At 43.4% G+C, this 27,583-nt stretch overlaps 1 protein-coding gene across 14 annotated transcripts in view; it reads right to left on the bottom strand.

Annotated features, from left to right (window-relative positions):
• The window catches only part of LOC105493434 (GIT ArfGAP 2), a 69,152-nt gene that overhangs the window by 9,025 nt on the left and 32,544 nt on the right, over window positions 1-27,583 (bottom strand). For 4 of the 14 annotated variants that reach the window (XM_071071146.1, XM_011761070.3, XM_011761071.2 and 1 more), the window contains 8 exons: window positions 24,401-24,473; window positions 24,066-24,163; window positions 22,656-22,767; window positions 15,153-15,295; window positions 13,224-13,373; window positions 8,997-9,245; window positions 6,988-7,077; window positions 561-643 (listed from right to left, as the gene is read on the bottom strand). In XM_071071146.1, coding sequence (XP_070927247.1) covers window positions 561-643; window positions 6,988-7,077; window positions 8,997-9,245; window positions 13,224-13,373; window positions 15,153-15,295; window positions 22,656-22,767; window positions 24,066-24,163; window positions 24,401-24,473 — 998 coding nt within the window. Of the gene's footprint in view, window positions 1-560; window positions 644-6,987; window positions 7,078-8,996; window positions 10,588-13,223; window positions 13,374-15,152; window positions 15,296-22,655; window positions 22,768-24,065; window positions 24,164-24,400; window positions 24,474-27,583 lie in introns of those variants that run through there. The other 10 variants (XM_071071145.1, XM_024796480.2, XM_071071144.1 and 7 more) reach the window with 9 other exon arrangements.

Raw genomic sequence — 27,583 nt, 5'->3', positions numbered from 1 at the left:
AGATGCAGTTAAATACAGCAGGTGCTTATTAGCTGCTCCTCTGCTTCTAGGAGCCACTTTGTATGCACCAGCTAAATGCATGAGCAGGCTGGTCTCGTCATTTCCTTTATCCTGTCTAGCAGGAGACTCACGGTAAGGCTCTAAAATGGGCTATTTCACTCTACCATAGGGCTGGAAGTGTTTGCTCTCATGGGAAGGGTGAAGGAGGGGAAAAGGGAGGGAAATACCTGGGCCGGGGAGAGCGTGTGGTTACAAAGCCATTCCCAGGTGAGCCAATTCCTTGGGTACAAATGCAGAATGTAACCTAGTGTTGTCTTCGTGATGAAGTGGGGTAATGACTTTAAACACACTACAGACAGCTAAAGACACGTAACATGCTGGTACAAAGAAAAAGACCTTTCAGCAATAATGTGAGATGACAAGACATGCAAACTATGAGCATATACTTGAATATTTTAAGACTTTATGAGTCTGAAAATAGAGAAAAGGGGTGTGTGTGGTGAACTGCTTCTGCTGGCCCTGGGGGCCCCTCCCCTGGCACGCTCATCCTGTGGATGTACCCCATGCCATCTGGCTCCATGTCGTTGGGAGTGTTGTCGTAGTCACTCTCAGGTGTGCTGTTCTGCTTCTCCAGCCTGGATGCCTACAAGAAAGAAGAGGGACCCTCATAAGTTGGTAACATGAGACCCTTCTCAGGAGTCTTCCCTAGGAACTGTTACCTATTAGGCTATTGGCCTTCACATCTCAAATCTCATTTGGGACAGGGGCTAACTCTCTAGTGAAAATTCAGTAAAAGATGAACATTGGATCCAGAAATGGCCTCTTTCCTTCTTTGCACCATTTTCTTCTTAGCTCAGTGGCTACTCCATAATCACATCCTTGGTACAAACTAACAGACATGCAAGGCAACGCACCCTCATTTAGTTCTCAAATTTATAACATAATGAGATGTAGTTAAAATACAGGCAGGGTGTGGTGGCTCACGCCTGTAATCCCTGTATTTTGGGAGGCTGAGGCAGGACGATTGCTCGAGGCTAGGAGTTTGAGACCAGCCTGGGCAACATTAAAACAAACAAACAAACAAAAAACATTAAAAAAAACAGGCCGGGCGTGGTGGCTCAAGCCTGTAATCCCAGCACTTTGGGAGGCCGAGACGGGCGGATCACGAGGTCAGGAGATCGAGACCATCCTGGCTAACACGGTGAAACCCCGTCTCTACTAAAAAATACAAAAAACTAGCCGGGCGAGGCGGCGGGCACCTGTAGTCCCAGCTACTCGGGAGGCTGAGGCAGGAGAATGGCGTGAACCCGGGAGGCGGAGCTTGCAGTGAGCTGAGATCCGGCCACTGCACTCCAGCCTGGGCGACAGAGTGAGACTCCGTCTCAAAAAACAAAACAAAAAACAAAACAAAACAAAACAAAAAACAAAACAAAGAAAAAAAACAAAAAAAACAAAAAAAAACAAAAAAAAACAGCCAGGCATGGTAGCATACACCTGTAGTCCCAGCTCCTCAGGAGGCTGAGGGAGGATTGCTTGAGCCCAGGAGTTCAAGATTGTATTGAACCATGATCGCATCACTGTACTCCAGCCTGGGCAACAGAGTAAGACCCTGTCTCAGAAACAAACAAAAAAAATCCCGGCACTTATATGACCACAGACCTTCAGCATTGGAAGTCACCTTCAGATTATCTGATTGAACCCCATATGAGAAAATGAAGGGCCAAAAAAGCTGCGTGGCCCACCAAAGGCCACAAAGTCTGCAGAAAAACAGGACCAAGTACCAGGTCTCCTGCCTCCTGCTACCTCCAATATTTCATGCCTGGGCTCAAATCTACCCCTTAAAATGTAAAGATTCGGTACAACTGTGGCAATCAAAAATGGGATATAGATTCAAAAGAGGAATCCTAAAAATGTTTTGAACAAATGCCAGCACTGCTAAACACAGGATCTTCTAGGGTGACGAAATTCGAAGGGGACTTTATTCCTTCGAAGGGAACTATGTTCTGAGTATTTCATGAACGTTATTTTCCCTCAGTATTTATTTCACCCATAATGCTTGAGAATTTCTTTGGAACAGAAATCAGTGGAGGCTAATTTAAAACCTAAACCAATTACCTTATAAAATACAAGTGTGAGCTATTTCTAGCTTTACTTCTTGAATTTCATCCAAGTTAATCAAAACATGTGACTAAGAGAGTTTTATTGATGCTGCAATAAAATGTGGCTAAGGACACAGATGTAAACTAAGAGCTTTGTTTAAACACATGGAAACCCTATAGCTTTATCCAAAAGAATGGCTACTTTTGAGTAAGTTGGTTTAAGAAGGTCTACATGGCCAGGTGCGGTGGCTCGCACCTGTAATCCCAGCACGTTGGGAGGCCGAGGTGGGCAGATCACTTGAGGCCAGGAGTTTGAGGTTAGCCTGGGCAACATGGTGAAATGTCATCTCTACTAAAACTACAAAAATTAGCCAAGTGTGGTAGTGCACACCTGCAGTTCAGCTACTTGGGAGGCTGAAGTGAGAGGATCTCTTGAGCCTAGGAGGCAGAGGTTGCAGTGAGATGAGATCACACTACTGTACTCCAGTCTGGGTGACAGAGCTAGACCCTAACTCAAAAAAAATAAAAATATAAAAAAACCAAAAAACCCCCCACAAAACTACGTAAAGCCTGATTGTTGCTTCTTACTGATAACACCTGGTGGGTACAGGCAAGGCAGCTGGACCCATGTGGAGGAGTCCCCCTTATTCACACCACACTTTGTTTGCTATCCCCATAGACTCTCCTTCTGCTCCCAGGGCACATGTTCTCTTCTCTGTCGGCTGAGTTCTTCCATCCACACCTCCACACATGGTATGTTTAGTTCCCAGCCACTCAAATACAAGACACTTGCTGTGGGCTCCTAAAATTCACTATGAACTCGTGCATCCTGCAGCCACTCAAATCCATTTGGCAAATGATTAAATGTTGGCTTGGAGCCATATGGGGAGTTTGTAAAGCTAATTTCTGTAGAATCTATAACTTTGGTGATTCCTTTGTTTATATCTCCTACCAATAAGTAGTTCTGCTTCTCTTGCTGCCTTGTTTTGATCTGGCTTTATGAACAGTCAATGAGTTTGGCTCCTAGAAGTCTATAGCAGGAAGATCATGGGCAAGCACTGTGGTCTTCCAGAGATGAGCTTAGAAAACCAAAAAGAAAGAAAAAAACCCAAAACCCTTCTTATCTTGTCACAGGGAATGCCTAACTTTTCTTTTCTTTTTCTTTTCTCTTTTTTTTGAGGTGGAGTTTCACTCTTGTTGCCTAGGCTGGAGTGCAATGGCGTAATCTCAGCTCACTGCAACCTCTGCCTCCCAGGTTCAAGCAATTCTCCTTCCTCAGCCCCCCGAGTAGCTGGAATTACAGGTATGCGCCACCACACCCAGCTAATTTTGTATTTTTATTAGAGACGGGGTTTCACCATGTTGGTCAGGCTGGTCTCAAACTCCTGACCTCGGTGATCTTCCCGCCTCAGCTCCAAAAGTGCTGGGATTATAGGTGTGAGCCACCGCACCCTGCCAACTTTTTTTTCTTTTCTTTTCTTTTTGAGACAGGGTCTCACTCTGTCGCCTAGGCTAAGTGCAGTGGTACAACCTCAGCTTGCTGCAGCCTTGACCTCCCAGGCTCAAGCGATTCTCCCACCTCAGCTTCCTGAGCAGCTGGGACCACGGGCATGTGCCACCACGCTCGGCTAATTTTGTACTTTTTTGTAGAGACAAGGTCTTACTATGTTGCCCATCCTAGCCTCATAATCCTGAGCTCAAGTGATCCTCCAAGTTTGGCCTCCCAAAGTGCTGGGATTATAGATGTGAGCCACCACACCTGGCCCCAACTAAATTTTAAGTTTTATTTTGGTTTTTATATATACACCCACACAGAGGTATGTGTGTGTATACATATACACATATATCAATAGATAAAAACTTGCATTTACGTAATTATACTGAAAAATGTGCCCAGAGCTGCTCCAGTGGAAAACAAACTAGAAACAGAATTAAACCCAGAAAATTCTACAAATTTATAATGAATCTTTTTTATTTATTTATCTGGAGACAGAGTCTCGTTCTGTTGCCCAGGTTAGAGTACAGTGGCACGATCCTGGCTCACTGTAACTTCTGCCTCCCAGGTTCAAGCGATTCTCCTGCCTCAGCCTCCCAAGTAGTTGGGAGTATAGGCGCCCACCGCCATGCCTGGCTAATTTTTGTATTTTAGTAGAGACGGGGTTTCAATGTGTTGCCCAGGATGGTCTTGAACTACTGAGCTCAGGGAATCTACCTGCCTCGGCCTCCCAAAGTGCTAGGATTACAGGCATGAGCCACCACGCCTGGCCTTTATAATGAATCTTTTTGCCTTCCCCGATGAAATGTGATAATCGCAAATCAAATGCATTACCCTCAATGATCAGAAGTACCAAGTTGCATTTAAACATTTTAGAAGAGCAGTGACTCATATACCTAATAAATGCATTCGGTAAATGTTTCTCAAGTATGGAAAACAACATAATAGCAGCAACCACCCAGGAAATCAGTTACTTACACGTTAGTTAAGTCCTTCATCGTTGTCAACAAAAGCATATGTACAGAATTTCAGTGTAGCCAGCATTTAATGTATCAAAATTATTATAAACATGCAGAGCCAAAAGCTATTGGTTAAGAGTGCTGCTCTCTCAAAGCTGTTAATAGGAAGGTTACCTTATAGCTGGTGCTGGTTCAATTTATTTAATAGGTTTGCAGTTTTCTCTGAATAAAGACACGCCATAAAAATCTAAACTCATGATGAAGCTGTCAGGAACAATCAGGGTGATCAGTTTAAATGATTTTTGTACAAAACTCTATCTCAGCAAGCAGTCCTTGCAATGATTTTGGAGGCTACCATACAAATTAAAAAACAAAATTTCACAGTAGACAAAAGTGGTTTGACTTACAAAATTTCTAATGAGGTATTTAATCACTAACTGTCCTTTAGTTGTATCTGAGCTATTTTAATGAAAACATTACAGTTCAATTTCAGAACTGCTCAGGAGACCTTTTTTTTTTTTTTTTTTTTTTTGAGACAGTCTCACTCTGTCGTCCAGGCTGGAGTACAGTGGTGCAATCTCGGCTTATTGCAACCTCCGCTTCCCAGGTTCAAGGGATTCTTGATTCTCGTGCCTCAGTCTTCCGAGTATCTGGGATTACAGGCATGCGCCAACCCCCTACTAATTTTTGTATTTTTTAGTACATACGGGTTTTGCCATGTTGGACAGGCTGGTCTCAAACTCCTGGGCTCAAGTGATCCACCCACCTTGGCCTCCCAAAGTGCTGGGATTACAGCCACTGCACCCAGCTGAGACTTTAAATCCAATTTATCAAGAATTCTTTTTTTTTTTTTTTTAGTACAATAAGTGCTTTTTTTTTTTTTGAGAAAGGGTCTCACTGTGTTGTCCAGGCTGGAATGCAATCGCAAAATCATGGCTCACTGCAGCCTCGATCTCTCATGGTGGGCTCAAGCGATCCTCCCATCTCAGCCTCCCAAGTACCTGAGACTACAGGTGTGCATCAACACACCTGGATAATTTTTTATATTTTTTGTAGAGATAGAATTTCACCATGTTGCTGAGGCTGGTCTTGAACTCCTGGGCTCAAGCAATCCACCCGCCTAGGCCCCCCAAAGTGTGTGAGTCACTGCACTCAGCGAGAATTCTTAATAGACTACTGTGAAAGTGAAGTAAAGAATTCCAAAAGGGTCAGGGCATGGTGGCGCATGCCTGTAGGCCCAGCTACTCAGAAGCCTGAAGTGGGAGGACTGCTTGAGCCCACGAGTTTGAGGCTGCAGTATGCTATGACCACGCCTGTAAATAGCTACTGTACTACAGACTGGGCAACATAATGAGGCTCTGTCTCTTAAAAAAAAAAAACCAATCCTGAAAGGGCCTTGATAATCCATATGCCACTGGAACTAGGAAAGAAAGGCTCTCCATCATTCCTAGGTGTGGAGGGAATGGCAAAGGCCCAGTGCAAACCCCACCTTGCCTGTAAAGGTGGTTCCTTACCCACAGCCACCTTCCTCCTCTTACCTTACATTACCCTTCCATTCAAAAAGAGATGGAGCCAGAACTGGGACATGGATTTTCAAAGCTTGTGCTCTTTCCACGGCTTTCCCAGGTTGCAGTCATGTACCACTCTTTGTGCATGAAAGTATTTTTTAATTGACAGTGCCTTCGGGAGCAGGGGCTGTGCCACCTAAGTCCTTAGTACCCTTTCATTGACTTACCAAAACGCTGTGTATGGAGGAGTTGCTTAATACTTACTGCCTGACTACTCTAAAAGGGGCTTAACTGAATCATGCACTGCTATTGAGACCATAAATTATACACCAGTAGGTGGGGTTTAACCAACCTGTACAAGTGAACAGCTTTAGGCTAACAGCTGCTTGCACAGATCCAATGCCACAAGGTGTTACAATTCTGATTCAAGATGCAGGGACTTGTAAACCTTGGTTTGTCAAGTGTAGTGCTGACATAAAATGTGTCACAAGTTTAAAAAAAAAAAAGGCATGACATTTTAGTACTTCAGCGAGTCCACATACAGCAGTTTCAATATGACAACTGTAGCCCTGAACAAATTGAACAGATTTGGCCTATTATAATATCTAACCAGCAGCCAGCTAGTTTTCTGGTTGTTTAAAAAGACAGTATGCTCAGAATAAATGCTGTAGGGTGATTTGCAAACTTTGTTAAATATGACGTGAATATGAGCAGTGTGGGGTTAGAGAAAGGTAGGCGCCCTCGATGGGTGAGCGTGCATGTGTGCAAGTGTGCGCCTGATGCACTGTGAGAAACCAGGAGGAAGCGCTGCCTCATGCAGGACGGAAGGGCAGTTAGCGAGGGACAGGAGGGCCAGAGCCCAAGCACAAAGAGCCCAGGAGCACGGCCCCTCCTCCAGAGAGCAGACCATTCAGAATGTACTTAACCCTTCGGGCGCTTTCGTCCCTCGACCAGGAAAGTGTGGAGGGGAAGGAAGGCAGAGATGAAGAGGAGGTCACAAACGCACTCCTCCCGATCTGGAATGGGAAAGAGAAACACACTCGGGAAAATACAAAACAGACCAAAAACCTACCACCTCGCCAGCTTCAGTAAAAGAATCCTGGAACACCACATACTATGTGACGTGAGTGGTGCAATCTCAGTGGCCACCAGCGACAGGACCCCAGAGATGTTTAAACCCTTGGTGAAACACCTCCTGGAAATTACTCTGAATTTAATAAGCCTGCTTTTCCATAAGGGAAATACCTAACATAATTTGTCAAACTTGTCAATAATTTGTTAATGGATACTATGAAATGCGTATTTGTTTTTCAGTCAGGACTGATGTGAGATGAGAAACTATACAAATGATTCTAAGTTGCTATACACTATCAATCTAATTTTTAGTACAGTTATAGTCCTTCTTGATATGATATCTTTATATTCTAATTTTTTTCTAAAATAAGAAAGTACACTGAAAAATAACAAAGGCTGATTTTCCTAAATTTTGTCTTCAGCTATACAAAAATAAGATTCTTAACTTAGGGTGGGCGTGGTAGCTCACACCTGTAATCCTAGCACTTTGGGAGGCTGAGGTGGGCGGATTGCCTGAGCTCAGGAGTTTGAGACCAGCCTGGGCAACATGATGAAGCCCCATTACTACTAAAACACAAAAAAATTAGCCAGGCGCGGGAGCATGTGCCTGTAGTCCCAGCTACTCAGGAGGCTGAGGCAGGAGAACTGCTTGAACCCAGGAGGCAAAGGTTGCAGTGAGCTGAGATTACACCACTGCACTCCAGCCTGGGTGACAGAGCGAGACTCCGTCTCAAAAAAAAAAAAAAGATTCTTAACTTAGTTCAATGGCATTCCCATTACATCAAATTTATCAAATCAACTGCCTTAGAATGTTAAACCCAAATATCTTAAAAAGAATTTGAGATGACAGACTCCCAATTATAGTAAAACAATATTGTAATTTTAACACACTGAAAATTGACAAAATTAAACTAGGGTTTAATTTACAAAACCATGTCCTTGCTATGCATCTACCTTGAGAATTTTTTTGGAAACTCCCGTAAAATTTGACTGAAGAAATAATAAACTTTGACACTCAAAAAGACAAATACTACTCTCCGAAAAAGCATACGTGAAAAAGTTTAAATGTCTGTAACATCTTGGCAAAACACATATTTTTATAATAAAGTAATCCAGGATAAATATATTTGAAAATCTCACAACACAGTATGTATCCCAATGCAAAATAAGATTGTAAGAAACCTGCTGCAGAACACAATCTCTGGAATTCAGCGCTTCTAAGACTGATGAAGAATATTACATTTCCTTTTCTGAGATGACAAAGCCACACTTCCCCCACCACGGGGGAGGAGCAGGATGCAGAAGCGAACCTAGCAGGCACACTGAGCACACATGGAGAGGCTGCGGAGGCCTGGAGCCTTCCAGACTTGCCTGGGTACCTGGGCCACAGACTCAAGGCCACCTGCTTGAGGAGGAGCTGAAAAGCCATCTTGGATTCTAAGGGCTCCAGTCCTTAAAGGGGCACATCCCTGTCTAGCTCCAAGAAGGCGACACTTCCTTCTGAGAGTGACTTTTATGATCTGCTTTTGTTTTTGGAAGTGGGGAAGGAAGGAAGCTTTACCAAAAAAAGTTCCAACACTGGCTGGTTGAGAAATAACCACGGACGCGGGGGAGAAAAAAAGTAGCAGTTCGGGCAAGAGCCAGAATCCCCAACTTGGTTAGGAAACCATCAGCCCATGGCCCTGTGTGCTTGTGGGAACATCGCAAGCATCTGTGGACATGTTAATACAGCAAACACAATGGTAACTCTCTTAGCCCAATTTGGCAAAGCAGAGGTGTGGGGACCTGCAGGTTCAGAAGAGGGAACAGAGTAGTCAGGCTGCATAGAGTGAACAGCGGAAGCGCCAGTGGTGTTACTTACGTGTGCGGGGAAGGGCTGGAGTCTCGTCCTGCTCTCTTCAGGGCGGCTCGCTTCTCCCATTGGGAGATACGGTTTCTGACCTGATCCGGTCTCGTACATGGACATGGGCCTACTGCCCCGGGCAGACGGACGTCTCTTTAAGGAAGAGTGGTTGGAAGTGTCTGTGTACTCAGAACCAGTTTGCACCTGATATACATTGGTTGTGGCCTGTTTCCTGAGGTTCGAATTTTCACTCTGGAGTGTTTGAAGCTGAAAGAAATGTTTGGCAGTGGGACTGTGTTTTTTTATAGCAAGCAGAAAAAGCAAACACCAAGTAAATGAATACAACTACCAGCTTTAAACAATAAGGGCAATAACAGCTAGCGGGGCTGAAAGTAAAAAGCCAATACAAACAAAGACCCTTTCTTCTGGATGGAGTGAAACACAATCAACTCCCTTCATCATGTAAGCAAATTAAATAGCTTCATTTCTGAATGCAGAAAAGTTGTGGTTTGGACTTCCTCAAAACAAAATGTCTAACCGCTTAAAAATTTGTCATGGTGGGCTGGGAAATGTTTGCAGGCAAGCTGTATACTGGATTATTCTAAGGTTGTTTCAAGCAAGAGCTTGAGATCATTAAAACATCATTTAGGTAACTTGCTTTTCAAATGAGCCCCGAGCAATTTGCAAAGGCCAAAAATGACAGCAGACACCATGGAAGCAGCACAAAGATGATGAGGGTTGCTTTGCAAAGCAAGAAAGACAGAAGTTCAGCTTATGAAAAATCAGATCAGCTATTGCTTTCCAAAAAGCCAACAAGAAAAATTATGATCAACAAGTTTTTATTACATAATACTCTTGATATTCCAAACAATTCAGCACTTTGTAAAAAAAAAAAAAAAAAAAGAGAGAAAACTGGATCATGGTAAGTTTGCTATATTAACATATCACAAAGAAAACTGGAAACCTATTATCTATGGAATCGACATCTTCGCATGGATGCTCCACGCAGCACGCTTGCTTCCGTCTGGTGAGTGATCATCTTTCAGCCAGGACTGGAATATTTGGCCTTTCTCTCCTTTGGCTTTGTCACCCAAAAAACACGACCTCAGTGGTGTCAGCTTTGAACATGCTAATCTGCCTGGCACCACCCCATTTTAGAGACTGTCACTTGGAGGCCCTGAACGCTCCTTCCATTCCTCACATGCAGGCTGCTCCATGGTGCTGGATGGATTAGAGTTAAGGGGTCAGCAGGGAATCGTGTTACTCTTTGGCATCTGGCATTTTAAACACCATTCACCACGTCCATTCTGCGCAGGGTCCTTCCCTTCTGGCGCGCCTTCATCTTCCATGGACATTTTATAAGCTGGGTGTGGTGTGAGTTCAGCTGTCTACTCTTTGACAGAGATTGTAAAATCTGACCAAATTCCCCACCAGTGCCAAAGTTTAAGTCCACGAGCAACTGTTTGCACCAGAAGATCATTACTTTTTCAGTAGCAAACCCATTCAATGTTAGGAGTTGCTTTAAATTTTTATTTAGAAAGCACCAATCTGTGAAAAATACACCAATAGTAGTTGCTCCTCTTCATTAATTAGCATCTTTTCCAAGCAACTGTTAAATGTGAAAGATCAGATACAAATCATGCTACTTTGTCAACTTTATGTATATTAAAAACTTTACCTAACTTTGAAATAAAATCAATACATCTTTGCTAAATAAACAAATTCTATATACTTTATATTAATCATGCCAAACTGCTGCGAAAGTGTGACTTACTGCCTCTTCCCCAAAAAGACCACTCATTCTGTTTCCTTGAAGAGCAAGCCATTACAGAATGATAGACTGCTTTTATCCCACAAAGGCTGGCAGGGCATAGCTAATATCTGCAATTCCCTTTCCAGGGAAAGAACAGCTGCAAAGTGACAAAGCAGCCCTGAACATTTCTACATTCCAGGATACAGACAGGCATGAAGTGCCTGTTGAAACTACTCATTAGAGAACCCAGGGCCTAGAGTGAAATGGTCAAGGTTCAAGGACTGAGGCGTGTAACTGACACATGTCCCTCAATGGGGCACTGGTGCATCTAATCACGTGTTTGTCTGTGTAAAAAGCCTCTGTGGCAGTATTTTAGTTAAAGCCTTCACATCTGAAACTTTACCCTAACACTTTTCATGCTTGGATTTTGCCTGAATGTGTTCTCATGAGCACAAGTTCTTGGTTTCAATTTTTAAAAAATTTTAGTACTCTGTATTTAGAGAGATGTCCTCACATAAATTTTAACGATGTTTATCTTAATAAGAACCAGGCTACACTTTTTTATTTGGAAGGAGTATAAGGAAAATAAAAAGTTATAGACAATTCAATAGTTTCAGAAATCAGAAGCATTTCTTTTTTTTTTTTTTTGAGACGGAGTCTGGCTCTGTCGCCCAGGCTGGAGTGCAGTGGCCAGATCTCAGCTCACTGCAAGCTCCGCCTCCCGGGTTCACGCCATTCTCCTGCCTCAGCCTCCCAAGTAGCTGGGACTGCAGGCGCCTGCCACCTCGCCCGGCTAGTTAATTTTTTTTTTTTGTATTTTTTAGTAGAGACGGGGTTTCACCGTGTTAGCCAGGATGGTCTAGATCTCCTGACCTCGTGATTCACCCGTCTCGGCTTCCCAAAGTGCTGGGATTACAGGCTTGAGCCACCGCGCCCGGCCCCAATCAAAAGCATTTCTAAGAATTGATGAGATAATCAATAAGCAACAGCAGATAATTTCACTTTGCATTTCTCAAAGAAGCTCAAGACATTTGCTTTCAGAGATAATGAGGCTCTCTCTGATTTCCAAAAATACTAAAAGAAGCATTATTAGATTTTAAAAGGTGATGTGTAACAGATTGATTTACAGTGGCAAAATCAGCATGTTTCAGAAATAGTCACCTGGTCAAAATTATTAGTCCAATTAATGGGACAAAGTATAATCCATTAAATAAAATATATTCCAAAGAAGGCAGAGAAAGTACAGGTCCTGTATGTAATAACAAAGGGGCTCTTGGTCTGTCTCATTTACAGCTGCACGGCAGCCCTAGACAGGACTGGGAGACACAGAACAAGTGTCTGTTTGTTTAAGGCTGGCTCATCTTGAGCATTCTTCATTCCCTGCTACTACAGGCATTAGAGCCATGTATTTCAAAAAGTCTCAAAAATGCTCTAGAACTCAACATCAAAAGGATCCTAGACCAAATCCCAGGCAAAAGTGCACAGCAATTTCCTTCCCTAGTAAGTAGAGGGGCATGGGCCCCTTTTTAGTTCTTTGACCTTCTTTTAGGAAGCAGCACTGAAAAGAGTCCAGGTACACATGGAGTGTACCATGTCCTCAGGTCTTGAAAATGATTTGAAAACCTTACTTCTCAAATGACTGCCTAAATATATAGATCATATATTTCATTTTGTTTCTGGTTAAGTGTCCAAATCTCATTTTAGAACTGAACGATGGGAGTGATACCCACAAAGTCATGGGCAAAATTTGGAATTTTTCAAATGCCCTTACTTAGCCTTCTCACAAAGAGTTGCATACACAATCCCCCTCCTACTAAGGGTATTCCTTGCTACCATCAACCACACTCCTTTCCGGGATTAATATATTCAGATGGTTCTGATTCTCTCAAAAGGTAATGAATGAGAAAACGCTGAGCAAATGAGATTGCTTCTTACCAGTGTGCAGCTCTTGCTAGTACAAATGAAATGGTTTTTTCTTATTTTTTGAGAACCTACTCTGTGGCAGGCCCTCCCATAGGCTCTGGGGATAATACAAGTTAGTAGTAAACACTGGTAAGCAATAAGGTGGGGATGTGGGATAGGGCTGCCAGGGTGGGAGCAGGGTTTGAATGCTGATAAACATGCCCCTGCCCGGGGCTCTCACTGGCTCTGTCTCCATGGTATGATCATCCCTCCCTAGCAATGGGAAGAATCACATCCATGAAGCGCCATCCAGGTTTCCAGGAAGCACAGAATAGTGCAAGGGTTATTCTAAAGGGCACAAATGCTTAAATAGGATGTTAGGTTTCTCCTCCCTGGGGAACTTACTCTGGATATATTTCATTTTAAATATCCAAGTACATCCTGCTTCAAAAAGACAACTTGGCCCAAAGATTTCTAAGGCTGTTACAATAACTGTTTTTCTTCCCTCGGACCACATCACAGTGCCTGAGATTCTTCCTTGTACTATGGGATTAAAGCATCAACCGTCCTGGCATTTATTAACATGTTACCTTTTTCTGCATAATTCTCAGCTCGTCACTCAAGTTGTTATTCACCTTCATTAGCTGCTGTATCTTGGCCTCAGAAGCCACTAGAGCGTTTTTGACCTCCATAAATTCCTGTACAGTGACTGGTCCATCTGATAAATCTGAATCTAGGCTCTAAAAATAAATTGGGGAAAACGTTCACAATCTGAGATGATGAGAACATTAAAGACTAACAGCTCAAGAATTTCAAATTCTGACCAAGCCAGCTGAATTGCAAAGTTAGTCAAACCAAATTAAGGCCTCTGAGAGTAATGTAAAACTAAAACATAAAAAAGTAGGGTCACTATCCTATTTAAAAAATTTGAAAGTCAGTATTTTCCAAGAGAACAGGCAGTGGGGCTACACATCTATGCTGACAATGACTGTCTAAGGAGGTCTGTCCTGTCTTGTAAGCCTTTCTCTCGTTCACTCATGTTTTGCTTTTATTCATTCTTTCATTAATTCCTTCATTCCAACATTTTCATTGAACATTAGGCAGTGTTCTAGGTGCTTGGGATATATTAGAAAAGAGACAAAGATTCCTGCTTCCATGGTGTTTATATCCCAACAGCATGAGAGAGTATATATATTGTATGACTGAGGGTGATGAGTGCTGTGGGAAAAGATAAGACAGAGCAGGGTAGGGGACTGCATGTTAAGCGGGTAGCTGGGTTAAGCCTGTGAGTGGGTGAGAGGTGAGCAGAGCCCCGGGAGGTGAGGGAGTAAGTCACATGAATCTGGAGGAAGAACATTCCAGCCTGCAGTGGAGCTCAGCCTGCAGGGAGCAGGTGTGTGGGATGGATTGGGCAGGAGGCCAGGCAGTTGATAGAGGGCCTGGTCACAGAGGGTCCTGAAATGACCTCAGCTCTGACTGAGTGAACCAGGTGGCTTCCCGGAAGTCTGCACAGGGGTGTCCCCTGCATCTGCTACTGGCGCCATCTTTCTCGTAGTCATGTGGGCCGGGGAACTCCGAACACATCTCCCATAAGTCTATCTCCCCACTTCAACCTTCCAACTTATTGCCAAGACTTTTCTATTCTACCTTCCTATTCATCTATTCTCAAATGATTGCCAAGCCCCTCTGTGGGTGTGTCCTGGGGATCAGCAGAGGGTGCACAGCCTGGGGTCCTGCCGCCTTCTCCACCAGCTCACACTCTGGTCCCGAGGTCTCTCCCACCTGCACCATCTTAGCATGGGTCCTGGGGTGGCCTGCGTCAGCTCCAGTTTGGAGCTCTCCCTCCACTCTCTAACCTACCAGAATAGTCCTCCCCAGACATGGCATCCTGGGCTCCGCACTGCCTGTGAGGCCCACGCTCTTCCGCTGGGCGTCATACCCCTCTTGCTGCAGCTTCGAGTCCCACCCTTTTTAGGCTGTCCCTATGCATGACCAGCTTCCCCTTAGATGCCCTGGTTTCACTTTCTTTCTGCCTCCTCCATATGCCCCAATCCCAAGCGTCCCTTGAGGCGCATCTTAAGAGCCGTCCTATGACACAGCCCTGCTGATGCTCCCAGCCATAGGTTCTCTCTCTGTTCACTCCCTCAGCCTGTGTGTGCTTCATATGACACACATCACTTTGTGCCTTCTCCTGCAGTTCTCTCTCTCCTAGGCAATGAGACCCTCATAGGAAAGGGATGAGACCTCATTCAGGAGAGTCATATCCAGAGAAGTCACTCAGTAAACACTTGTTGAATGAAAAAAGCACACCAGTCACTCCTCACAAGTTTTATAAAGTCTCAACTGCAGCAGGGCTGTGATGCAGGGACAAGGACCCCTATTTTAAAACCATTTAACCTTGTTTCACCTTTGCTTGGCCTGAGCTAGTAACAAACCTAACCTCACTGCACAGCAGCTTTGGCAGGGCTAGCCCTCAGCTGATGCATGCTTGCCCTTCCACAGGACGCACGGCCTCTCACCTTCTGCCGGTTTGCTTTGCTTGCAGTGGTTTCCAAATCTGTGTCTTCGTCTGATGCCACGCTGTCATAGTCGGGCTGGTCGTTGTCTTGACTCTCAATGCTGTGCTGGTTATTGATTGTTTTCAGTATGAGCTCCACATTGTCTATCAATAAAAGCAAACAACTTTAATTCAGGCTTAAAACACTGCTTTTCTTCCAAAAGCTATGGAGAGGATTTTTTGGTTTAGCCATTTAAAGGACATAAAGGGCTGAATGCTGTGCTCTTGCCTGTAATCCCAGCATTTTAGGAGGCCAAGGAGGAGAAATGCTTGAGGCCAGGAGTTTGAGACCTACTTAGGCAACATAATGAGACTCTATCCCTACAAAATAATTTAAAAATTATCCAGGCCTGGTGGTACATGCCTGTAGTCCCAGCTACATAGCTACTCAGGAGGTTAAGACAGGAGGACTGCTTGAGCCGAGGAGATTGAGGCTGCAGTGAACCATGACTGCACCACTGTACTCTAGCCTGGGCATCAGAGTGAGGCCCTATCTCTAAAAGCAAAAACAAAGACAAAAACAAAATACACAAGGACTGAAAGAAAATGACAGAAATGGCAATGTTATATTCACACCAATATAGAGATAACAGAAAAAGTTTTCAACCAGGTGGACAGTTACATAAGAGACTTCAGCATTCCTCATCTACCTGCCAAATATGGGCAAATTAAACAGATGGCTTAGGAAGGAACTGCTCAGATAAAAAGGCAAGATCCCAAGTTTCTAGAGATAGAGCCTAGCTCCAGGTCATGAAGATAAGGCTGTAGGTAATGGAAGATAAACTATAATTTGATTAATACCTATAACATGTTTACAAGGTAATATCAATCAAAACAGAAAGCAACTTGTTAAACTGGAGCCAGAACCTAGGCACTCAAAGAATAGAAACATTGTGCTGGACGTGGTGGCTCACACCTGTAATCCCAGCACTTTGGGAGGCCGAGGCGGGTGGATCACGAGGTCACGAGGTCGAAACGATCCTGGCTAACACGGTGAAACCCCGTCTCTACTAAAAATACAAAAAATTAGCCAGGTGTGGTGGCGGGCGCCTGTAGTCCCAGCTACTTGGGAGGCTGAGGCAGGAGAATGGTGTGAACCCACTTGCAGTGAACCAAGATCACACCACTGCACTCCAGCCTGGGCGACAAAGCAAGACTCCATCTCAAAAAACAAAAACAAAAACAAAAAAAATTGGCATTTAGTCAATTACCTGCATCTCAGTGAGACAAACAGATAGAGGAGAATGAATCAAATACACATGTGCATGTTACAAGGAGTGTCTATTCCATAAGGGAGCAGGGATTATTCTATTGGATCTAATACACTTTGAACAAAAGATTTCACAAACTAAAGTCTCTCTGATTTCTTTCAGGTTACTCATACTCTGACTTCTAATACTGCTTCCCAGAGATGTTGAGGAAACAAAGGATGGATGATATCTGGGTGATGAATTGTGGTTATTTAAAAGGACTAGGTCCCAGCCGGGCACAGGGGCTCACATCTGTAATCCCAGCACTTTGGGAGGCTGAGGCAGATGGATCACTTGAGGTCGGGAGTTTGAGACCAGCCTGGCCAACATGGTGAAACCCCATCCCTACTAAAAATACAAAAATTAGCTGGGCATGGTGGTGGGCATCTGTAATCCCAGCTACTTGGGAGGCTGAGGCAGGAGAATCGCTTGAACCCAGAAGGTGGAGGTTGCAGTGAGCCGAGATTGCACCACTGTACTCCAGCACGGATGACAGAGCGAGAGTCTGTCTCGAAAAATAATAAGTAAAATAAAAGGATAGGTCCTATTTTAACTTTTTAAATGTTTTAAAACACATAAATATAATGATTACAGAAGTAACAGTCAATACATACAATTTAGAAACTAATGAGCAAGTAAGATAAAGTAATCACTTATAGCCATTGTTATTTGTTGATCTATTTTTTTCTAGGTTTTTTTCTGAGCACTTATATCCACACACAGTCAATTTTTGTTATTCTTGGTAGTTATTTTATTTATTTATTTTGAGACGGAGTCTCACTCTGTCACCTAGGCTAGAGTGCAGTGGCGCAATCTCAGCTCACTGCAAACTCTGCCTCCCAGGTTCACGCCATTTTCCTGCCTCAGCCTCCCGAGTAGCTGGGACTACAAGTGCCCGCTACCACGTTGGGCTAATTTTTTTGTATTTCTTTAGTAGAGATGGGATTTCACCATGTTAGCCAGGAAGGTCTCGATCTCCCGACCTCGTGATCCGCCCGCCTCGGCCTCCCAAAGTGCTGGGATTACAGGAGTGAGCCACTGTGCACAGCCTCTTCGTAGTTATGTTCTAAAAAGTTGCTGTGAATTGGCCAATATTAAATCAGTGCTCTTGGGGTTATCAACCAATCAATACATAACCTTGTTCTATATGTGTTTCTGTTTAAAGATACCTTATTTAATACATTTTATTGATTCATTAACATTGAACTCATGGCCAACAGCACTATAAATCATGCCTGAATGATGCTTATTTAACACACATTTCTCCATCGGGCACATCACAGCCTTCTTGCACTTAGACACACTAGACAGAGCTTTAGGACTATGCTTGGAGGCCACTTTTTTTCTTTTTTTATTGAGACAGGGTCTTGCTATGTCACCCAGGCTGGAGTGCACTGGCATAATCATAGCTCACTATAGCTTCTAACTCTTGAGCTCAAGTGATCCTCCTGCCTCAGCCTCTTGAGTATGTAGGACTACAGACACATGCTAACACACCTAGGTAATTTTTAAATTTTTTGGTAAAGATGGGGCCTTGCTATGTTGTTCAGGCTTGGAGATACTTTTTTTTTGAGATGGAGTCTCACTCTGTCGTCCAGGCTGGAGTGCAGTGGTGCGATCTCAGCTCACTGCAACCTCCGCCTCCTGGGTTCAAGCGATTCTCCTGCCTCAGCCTTCTGAGTAGCTGGGATTACAGGCAGACGTCACCATGCCTGGCTAATTTTTCTTGTATTTTTAATAGAGACAGAGTTTCACCATGTTGGTCAGGCTAGTCTTGAACTCCTGACCTCGTGATCGGCCCACCTCAGCCTCCCAACATTCTAGGATTACAGGCGTGAGTCACTGTGTCTGGTCGAGACACTTTTGAGATAGGGTCACCCATGCTAGAGTGCAGATGTGATCATGGCTCACTGCAGCCTCAACCTCCTGGGCACTCAATCGATCCTGGGCGGGGGTGGGGCATTTTAAAACAGTGAAATGACCAGTGAAAAGCACACAAATATGACTAACTATTTGTGTGGCACTAAATAGACCACAGACACTTGTTTATAGCATGAATGCAGAAACAAGAAGTCAAGGAGTCTCCTCCCTGTTCAATCTCAGCTGGAAACATGTGCTTTTGATGACTCAATTTTTTTCTCTGCTCTGTATATTTCTTAGAATGACCTTGAAAATGCTGTATTAATTTTGAGGTCACAAATAAATTTTAGCAAGTAGATGAATTTCTAAATATGGGATGTGCACATGATGATCAATTGTGTATTTATACTTACCTGTGGTATACTCACTTGTACACATATATTTACATAAATATGTTTTCCTTACAAAATTGGGGTTATACAAAACCTTTTAAAAACGTCATTAGTTGGCTAGGCATGGTGGCTCATGCCTGTAATCCCAGCACTTTGGGAGGCTAAGGCAGGCGGATCACGAGGTCAGGAGTTCGAGACCAGCCTGGCCAATATGGTGAAACCCTGTCTCTACTAAAAATACAAAAAAATTAGCTGGGCATGGTCGCGTGCACCTGCAGTCCCAGTTACTCTAGAGACCGAGGCAGGAGAATCGCTTGAATCCAGGAGGCAGAGGTTGCAGTGAGCCAAGACTATGCCACTGCATTCCAGCATAGGCAATAGAGGGAGACTCCGTCTCAAAAAAAAAAAAAAGAAAAAAAAAACTGTTGTTTTTAAGACTAAATTTCACATCTGAAATTTTCAAGGTGCTCAGGTGAGAAACGGGAACTACAACTGATTACTCAAGTTGAGCCCTGGAGGTACAGGATAAGGACCTGGGCTTTAAACTACTTCATAACAAAAAAGAAAAAAAGAAAGAAAAAAATAAACTAGCATAACCAGCAACCGTTCAGAGGTTTATTCAATAGCAGCAGTGATATGCAATCTTGTTTCTGTGACTATCTCAGTGATCTTGGGAAGCATTCAAAACCAGCAAATGTACACTGATGTGTGTCTGTAGCGATGTGGGCCCATCCCAGGTTTCAGCTGGGGCCTAACCATAGTTGTTTTTCAGTCTCATTACTGTTCCTTTGAAAAACTAAGATTTAGTCAGGCGAGGTGGCTCATGCCTGTAATCCCAGTACTTTGGGAGGCCAAGGCAGGCGGATCACGAGGACAGGAGATTGAGACCAGCCTGGCCAACATGGAGAAACCCCGTCTCTACCAAAAAATACAAAAATTAGCTGGGTGTGGTGGTGCACACCTGTAATCCCTGCTACTCAAGAGGCTGAGGCACAAGAATCACTTGAGCCTGCATGGCAGAGGTTGCAGTGAGCCAAGATCATGCCACTGCACTCCAGCCTAGGTGACAGAGTGAGACTTGTCTCAAAAAAAAAAAAAAAAAAATCAAACTTTATTACTTTATCTAATATAATTACTACTATAGTATAAATGTTTGTTCCCTCCAAATCTCATGTTGAAATGTGATCCTCAGTGTTGGAGGGGAAGAAGACTAAAGGGAGGTGTTTGGGTCATGGGGGTGGATCCTTCATGAACAGATTAATGCCCTCCCTTTGTAGTGCGTTCTTGCTCTGTTAGTTCCTGCTAGGAGCCGGTCATTGAAAACAGCCTGGCACCTCCCTCCTTGCTCTCTTGCTTCCTCTCTCACCGTGTGATCTCTGCACATGCAGCACCCCTTCACCTTCCACGAGTGGAAGCAGCCTGAGGCTCTCACCAGATGCCCAGTCCTACAGTCAGCAGACTCATGAGCCAAATACACCTTTTTTCTTTACAAATTACCCAGTCTCGGGTATTCTTCTATAGCTACACAAAAAGGACTAAGACAATTACATATTCTTTTTTTTTTTTTTTGAGACGGAGTCTCGCTCTGTCGCCCAGGCTGGAGTGCAGTGGCCGGATCTCAGCTCACAGCAAGCTCCGCCTCCCGGGTTCACGCCATTCTCCCGCCTCAGCCTCCCGAGTAACTGGGACTACAGGCGCCCGCCACCTCGCCCGGCTAGTTTTTTGTATTTTTTAGTAGAGACGGGGTTTCACCGTGTTAGCCAGGATGGTCTCGATCTCCTGACCTCGTGATCCACCCGTCTCAGCCTCCCAAAGTGCTGGGATTACAGGCTTGAGCCACCGCGCCCGGCCACATATTCTTTTTTTAAGAAGGTAAGTATGTACTATTTTAAAATGTGACTAATTGTTCCTCTTTATTACTCAGTAGCTTCTAATGTTTGTGTTTTTCTACATAACATACATATAACATCTCTGATAATTTCCCTTCAGTTAACACCTAAGAATGGAATTATCAAATCAAAGAGCTGGTATTTTTTTAAGACTTTATTTTTTAAATTAAAAAATTTTTTTTTTTTTTTTTTTTTTTTGAGACAGAGTCTCGCTCTATTACTCAGGCTGGAGTGCAGTGGCGCAATCTCAGCTCACTGCAAGCTCTGCCTCCTGGGTTCATGCCATTCTTCTGCCTCAGCCTCCTGAGTAGCTGGGACTACAGGTGCCTACCACCACGCCTGGGTTATTTTTTGTAGTTTTAGTAGAGACGGGGTTTTACCGTGTTAGCCAGGATGGTCTCGATCTCCTGACCTTGTGATCTGCCCACCTCAGTCTCTCAAAGTGCTGGGATTACAGGCGTAAGTCACCGCGCCCGGTACCCAATTTTTTTTTTTTTTTTTTTTTTTTTTTGAGACAGAGTCTTACTCTGTTGCTCAGGTTAGAGGACAGTGGTGTCATCTCGGCTCACTGCAACCTCTGTCTCCCAGGTTCATGCAATTCTGCCTCAGCCTCCTCAGTAGCTGGGATTACAGGCGCATGCCACCACGCCCAGCTAAATTTTTTTTATTTTCAGTAGAGATGGGTTTCACCATGTTGCCCAGGTTGATCTCGAACTCCTGACCTCAAATGAGCTGCCTGCCTCAGCCTCCCAAAGTGCTGGGATTACAGGCGTGAGGCACCACACCCAGGCCATTTTAAGACTTTAAACTTATCCAAAGATTCGTCACTGTGCCTTCACCAAAATTTAATAAACCTTTTCAGAACTTCCTTATTCCTGGTTGAACAGATAAAACCAAATTCCTGAACAGGCAAGAAGAATGAATGAGTTGTTGTCAGTTAATGATTACTGTCTTTGGGGAATGTGATACTGACTGAAAACTTAATTTTTATGGTACATATTTCTTTTGCTTAAATGACTTACAATGAAAAATGTCTAATTTCTATAATTAGAAAAAAACAATATGGATACAGTAATAGGGCTGGAGAGGAAGGACATTCCGAAGCATGCAGACAGGACCTGGCCTACTGAATTAGACTCAACAGGGCACCTGTGAAACAGATGCTCACAGCTCTCCTTATAATTGCATATCACAGTAATTCTCACTGAAGACATTTAAAGTTTTTGGCAACAAATTTTAATTATGTCGGACTCAGTTTCGTAGGTAAGCAACAGCAGATATTATGCAGTTTCAATCAAGAAGAGCTTTTTTTTTTTTGAGACAGAGTCGTGCTCTGTCACTCAGACTGGAGTGCAATGGTGCGATCTCGGCTCACTGCAACCTCCGCCTCTCAGGTTCAAGTGATTCTCCTACCTCAGCCTCCCGAGTAGCTGCGATTACAGGCGCCTGCCACCATGCCTGGCTAATTTTTGTATTTTTAGTAGAGATGGGGTTTTACCATGTTGGCTGGTCTCGAACTCCTGACGTCAGGTGATCCACCCGCCTTGGCCTCCCAAACTGCTGGGATTACAGGCGTGAGTCACCATGCCTGGCCAAGAAGAGTTTATTTTCACATGTCCTTTAATAAGATCTAAGTCAGAGTTTTGGGTTAATTTCAGGATGCAATTTTACAGGGAAGGTAAGTGTCCCAAAACAAAACAGAAATCATATATAAGATAAATATGTGTAGCAGTTAATAACTCTGAAATATTGTTAATTCACCAGGGCTCAGACAGGTAAACTATCACAATATACTACCAATAAAACTTATACGAGTAGGGGCTGAGGGGAGGGAACCTAGAGGACAGGTCAATAGGTGCAGCAAACCACCATGGCACACGTATACCTACGTAACAAGCCTGCACATTCTGCACATGTATCCCAGAACTTAAAGTAAAAAAACAAACAAAAACCCAAAAACCTATAGAACTTTAAGCTGTCATGCTGATGACTGCTTTAATTAGCTTATAACTTTAACACTTGAGTCAAATTTAGAGGGCCAAAAATACAAATGTTTGGAGGTTTGAGCAGTTACCTTTTGAACCCGAGAGAGAACTGCCCTGCTGTCTCCTCTTGGCATCACTGAGAATGTCAATGACCAGTGTGGCAAACTCATGGGCGTTGAACCGAGCTAACTTCTGTCTGCCCTAAAGGTGGGAAAACAATTGGAAATATTTCCCAGTGTAAAAATATGTACATTAACAGTCACATAAAATTAGACAATTGACAGACTTCTGCAAAGACTTTCTTCTGGATGATCAAAGTACAGTTAATCCCAGCCATAATCAAACCAAGTTAATGCTTGTTTTCCATGTGAACAGTTTAAAACCATTTGTATAACAGAACTTCATAATAAATGTTATGGCATTTCTCACATATGCATTGTTCTCACAATGCAGATCTATTTAGTAAGCAAAAATAAAATGGTTCTACTGAATGCTTTTCTTCTATTATTGTTTCAGTTTGGAAGTAGACTCAGTAATTAATTTTGAGGGGAATTTTTAAATTTTAAGTTAAGGCCAGGCTCACACCTGTAATCCCAGAACTTTGGGAGGCTGAGGCGGGAGGATCACTTGAGGTCAGGACTTTGTACAAAAATTAGCCAGGCATGGTGGTGGGTGCCTGTAATCCTAACTACTCGGGGAGGCTGAGGCAGGAGAATCGCTTGAGTCCGGGAGGTGGAGGTTGCAGTGAGCTGAGATGGTGCCACTGCACTCTAGCCTGGACGACAGAGCAAGACTCCGTCTCAAAAAAAAAAAAAAAAAAATTTTTAAGTTAAACAAAGTCATAGATGTACCCTATCCTTATATATAGCTGCTAATCGTAAAGACTAAAACACCTTCCTAATTCATTCAACATTTCTCGTCTTGATAGATGTGTTGGCTGTTTTCAATGCTCTATTACATACAGCAGTGCTTTGATGAAAATCACTGTGCATAAATCTATTTTTATTTTATTAGAGCATATTCTCAAATGAGTAATTCCCATGTAAAAGGATGTACTTAATTCTGAGGCTTCCGAAACTGGTAAACAAACTGCTTTTCTAACATCTACAGCAATTTAAAGTTCTATCTGTTGCAAGAGAAAGCTCAGCTTACCACATCCTTACCAGTCTGGAGTATCCTTTATTATGTATTTTATTAATTTGACTGATAAAACTTGCACTAATGCTTTTAGGTTGCTTTCTTAGATTACTGACAAGGTTAAACACTTCTTCACATGTGTAAAACATTTATATTTCTTCTGTGAATTGTTTCATATTCTTTCCCAGTCATTTATTTATAGTCTATTGTTTTTCTTATCATTTTGGGGGTTGTGTGTGTGTGTATGTATAAAGGATATTACATTTTAATCAATCGAAAAATTTAGAATACTTGTCCTGGGAAAATGAAATACCATGACATCAGTCATTCCCCAACTACTATTCCTTTCCAGAGTCACTTGCCTGGTTTCGTGTTGATGAGTACTCAGGATTGACCGGAAGAAAGGGGACGACCGTTGTCTCAGTTACCAGGGCGCTGTGGTTTTGCGTGGCAAGCCAGACTAGCCAGAGGAAAGAGCCAGAGACAAACCTTATCACACCTGTGTGTCACTGCTCCTGGGAGGCACAGCTCACGCATTACGAGGGGAAACACACTCTGAAGCCAACACACACAAAGGCAAATGTCGACACTCGCACCATCAGGACAGCAGAAATTGGGCTAGTAAAACACTGAGCCTGGCAGCTTTTCACTGCCCACTGATAACAGAAGCTTATTAGATAAAGCCACGTCAAGTCACCTGCATCCGTCTCTCGCCTGTCAACTTCGTCGTACACATCCATGGCAAGTTCTTCAAACAAATGATTACTTAGCTGAAAGTAAAAAATATCAGGAACACAAGGGACAACGATTAACACCAGGAGGACGAGAGGGAACTGCAACTTAGTCACCCTTTTATTGCCTATGTCTTATCCAATGCCAATGCTTGGTACATACCCACTGTTAAACAGACGTAACATTTTCACAATCATACAGGGCCTCTAGAAATGTCTGCGAACCACAGCAATTTCACTACTTTATGACACAGACAGGGCTGATGCTATTAAGGAGCTAAGAGGCATCTAAAGTACATCATCTCAGAAGCAGTTTCCAGTTCTCTACTCTTCTTGTGATATCACCCTGTAAGCCTCCTTTTCTGCACTTAAAGAGTGTTTGTCAGTTCCCCAAAGTGTAAGCAATCCTATACCCTTGCAAAAATAGCCAGGCTCAGTGGTGCACACCTGTAATCTCAGCACTTTGCGAGACTGAGGCAGGTGGATTGCTTAAGCCCAGGAGTTCGAGACCAGTCTGAGTAACATGGTAAAACTCCACTTCTACAAAAAATACAAAAATTAGCTGGGTGTAGCGGTGCACGCTTATAGTGCCAGATACTCAGGAGGCTGAGGCAGGAGATCACTTCAGCCCAGGAGGTCGAGGGTGCAGTGAGCCAAGATCGCACTACTGCATTCCAGGCTGGGTGACAGAGGAAGACCCTATCTCAAAAAAGAAAAAAGAAAAGCAAAAGACATGCTGTTTTGAGAGGATAAAATGTGCCCTTGCACAAAAACATGACCCAGACCTCGGCTGAGTTTCTTTGCTCTTTTTCTCAGTAGCAGTCCTACTGTTTCAGTCTCCAGAAGGAAGATTCCTAACAAAGCACAGCCTGACTCTTCAGCACACAACTGCCTCACGGCCTGCAGTGCCTCCCTGGGCACATGGAGGATAATTGAGTTCTTCCTGGCCCAGATGAGGTTAAGCCCCTGCTAGGGTGGCTCTGCATCTCTGCACTTTATGCCTCATGAAAACACCTTGACACGTGGTAGTTGTGACTCTTAAACTGTCTGACATCTGCTTTGGGAGGACAGATGCTGAATCTGTTATATTCCCTATTGGGTTCCTTACATTCACACATGGTACCTCACACTTTAAGAGGGGCCAGAAAAGAGACATTGGCTGGCCAGAAGGTATTGAATGCAGCAATTTAAAATGCTGGCTACAGGCTGGGTATGGTGGCTCATGCCTATAATCCCAACACTTTGGGAGGCAGACGCAGGAAGATCACTTGAGCCTGGGAGTTCAAGGCTACAGTGAGCCATGATGGCACCACTGCACTCCAGCCTGGGTGACAGAGTGAGACCTTGTCTCGAAAAAAAGACAAAAAACAAGTGCTGGTTACAGAGACCTCATAGGAACATGTTAAAATGGGTACAATATATTATTAAGTGAAAAAAGCAGGTTAGAAACATCTATAATTATGATTAAGTTCCAGTTTTTAAAAAAGATATGCATATAAGAACTGAAAGAAATGTACCAAAATACTGAGCCTGACTCCATTAAGAGTGTGGCAATGAGGATGGTCCCCCTTCTCTATTTTTCAAATCTTCCCAAATGTGGTCACACTATAATTAAAAACAAACCCCAAGAGCCTGTTGCTAGGTAAGATGAAGGATTGGGAGCTTGACCTTGCTTCATAAATGTCCAGTTTCTTCCTCCATGGGACTACAAGCTAATGTTATCACTAGCAACAATTACAATGGCCAACTTATAACACCTCTATGAAAGCAGGAACTACTATTGTCCCACTTTTCAGACAAGGAAACTGAGGCAGAGAAGATAGTAGCTTGCCTAAAGTCACAAAGCTAGTAAGTGACGGACCCGAGATCCAAGTTTATATCTTTGAAAATGCTAACATTTACTCCTTCGAGGAATACATTAGCCTTTGTTATATTTCTCTCAGCTTTTCATCAGGAGGGAAGGAAGGAAAAGAGAAAGGAAAGAAAGGATGAAGGGAGGAAGAGAGGGAGGACAGGAGGAAGATACCGGAGGATAAACACTGACCTGGCACTGATAACATGGTCACCTGTGAGAAGGAGACCACAGGGTGAGGGTCAACAAGTAACAGTGGCAGCCCACTCTGAGCAGTTCTGGTCGGCAGCCCCTGCAGGATCCTTATCTCCCTTTTCTATGACAGTACGCCAAGGCACAGGGAGGCTAGGAAGCTTGGCAGGGCTAAGATATGTACTGACTAGTCTGACCCAAACCCCAGCTCTTGAGAGCTATACTAGACTCTGTTCCAGGTCTTTACTTCATGCCTGTCACATGCTAGAGCTATTACAGGCATAATCTCAGCTTTCATGCAGCTTCCAGTGAAGCAAGTGTAGGATAGTCTAACAAAATGTGGGTTTTTATCTAGGTTTGAATTATTTATAATAAAATGTACTTACAGATTGTGAGTAATTAAAAGGAAATCACACAATATTTAGTGCTGTCTGACTCCAAAGCTTATCATCCTTATCATCTTAGTCTATAACTTCCTTAAGGCAATAAAACACACAAACACACAAAACTGTAGATACAGAACACAGAGACACCAAACAAATTGCATAAAACACATTTATTTCATAATACAGTTAAATACTAGTAAGGATAAATTCATTTATGTAATATTTAATACTGAGTATTATATGAAGTTTTAGTAAAGGGTCTTCTGTGAAAGTGGAAATGAGGAGAAAGTCATAAATTAGGGAAGCTGCAATGTCAGAGTTAGGCTTTGGGAAAGCCACTACCTACACTGGTCAGATTTCAGGTCCTTGAATGATCAGAGGGATGGAAGCTGGGAAAGGCAAACACTGCAGGTAGAGGAGGATTCCTGGAAGAGGACTTGAGTGCGCAGCTCATGGCCTCAGAGCATGTTAATCCACAAAGACACACAGACAGACACATACACACACACACACACACACACACACACACACACACACGGAACCAGATGGGAAGTGGGGCAATCTCTGAAAGGTGAGAGTTGAATGATGCCCTTACGGGTTACAGAAAGAAGTTAAGAATCTTGGTTCTGATCCAAAGAGCAATGGGAACAGCTGAGGAGTATACTTTGGTGGTTAAAGTAGCGAGAAGTACCCTGGTGAGGCTTCATGTGAAGGGACTA

This window comes from Macaca nemestrina, chromosome 10 (genome assembly GCF_043159975.1).
Source record: "Macaca nemestrina isolate mMacNem1 chromosome 10, mMacNem.hap1, whole genome shotgun sequence".
Classification (NCBI taxonomy): Eukaryota; Metazoa; Chordata; class Mammalia; order Primates; family Cercopithecidae; genus Macaca; species Macaca nemestrina.
Note: the sequence above shows the minus strand (reverse complement) of the source record. Positions and strands in the feature narration are given on the sequence as shown.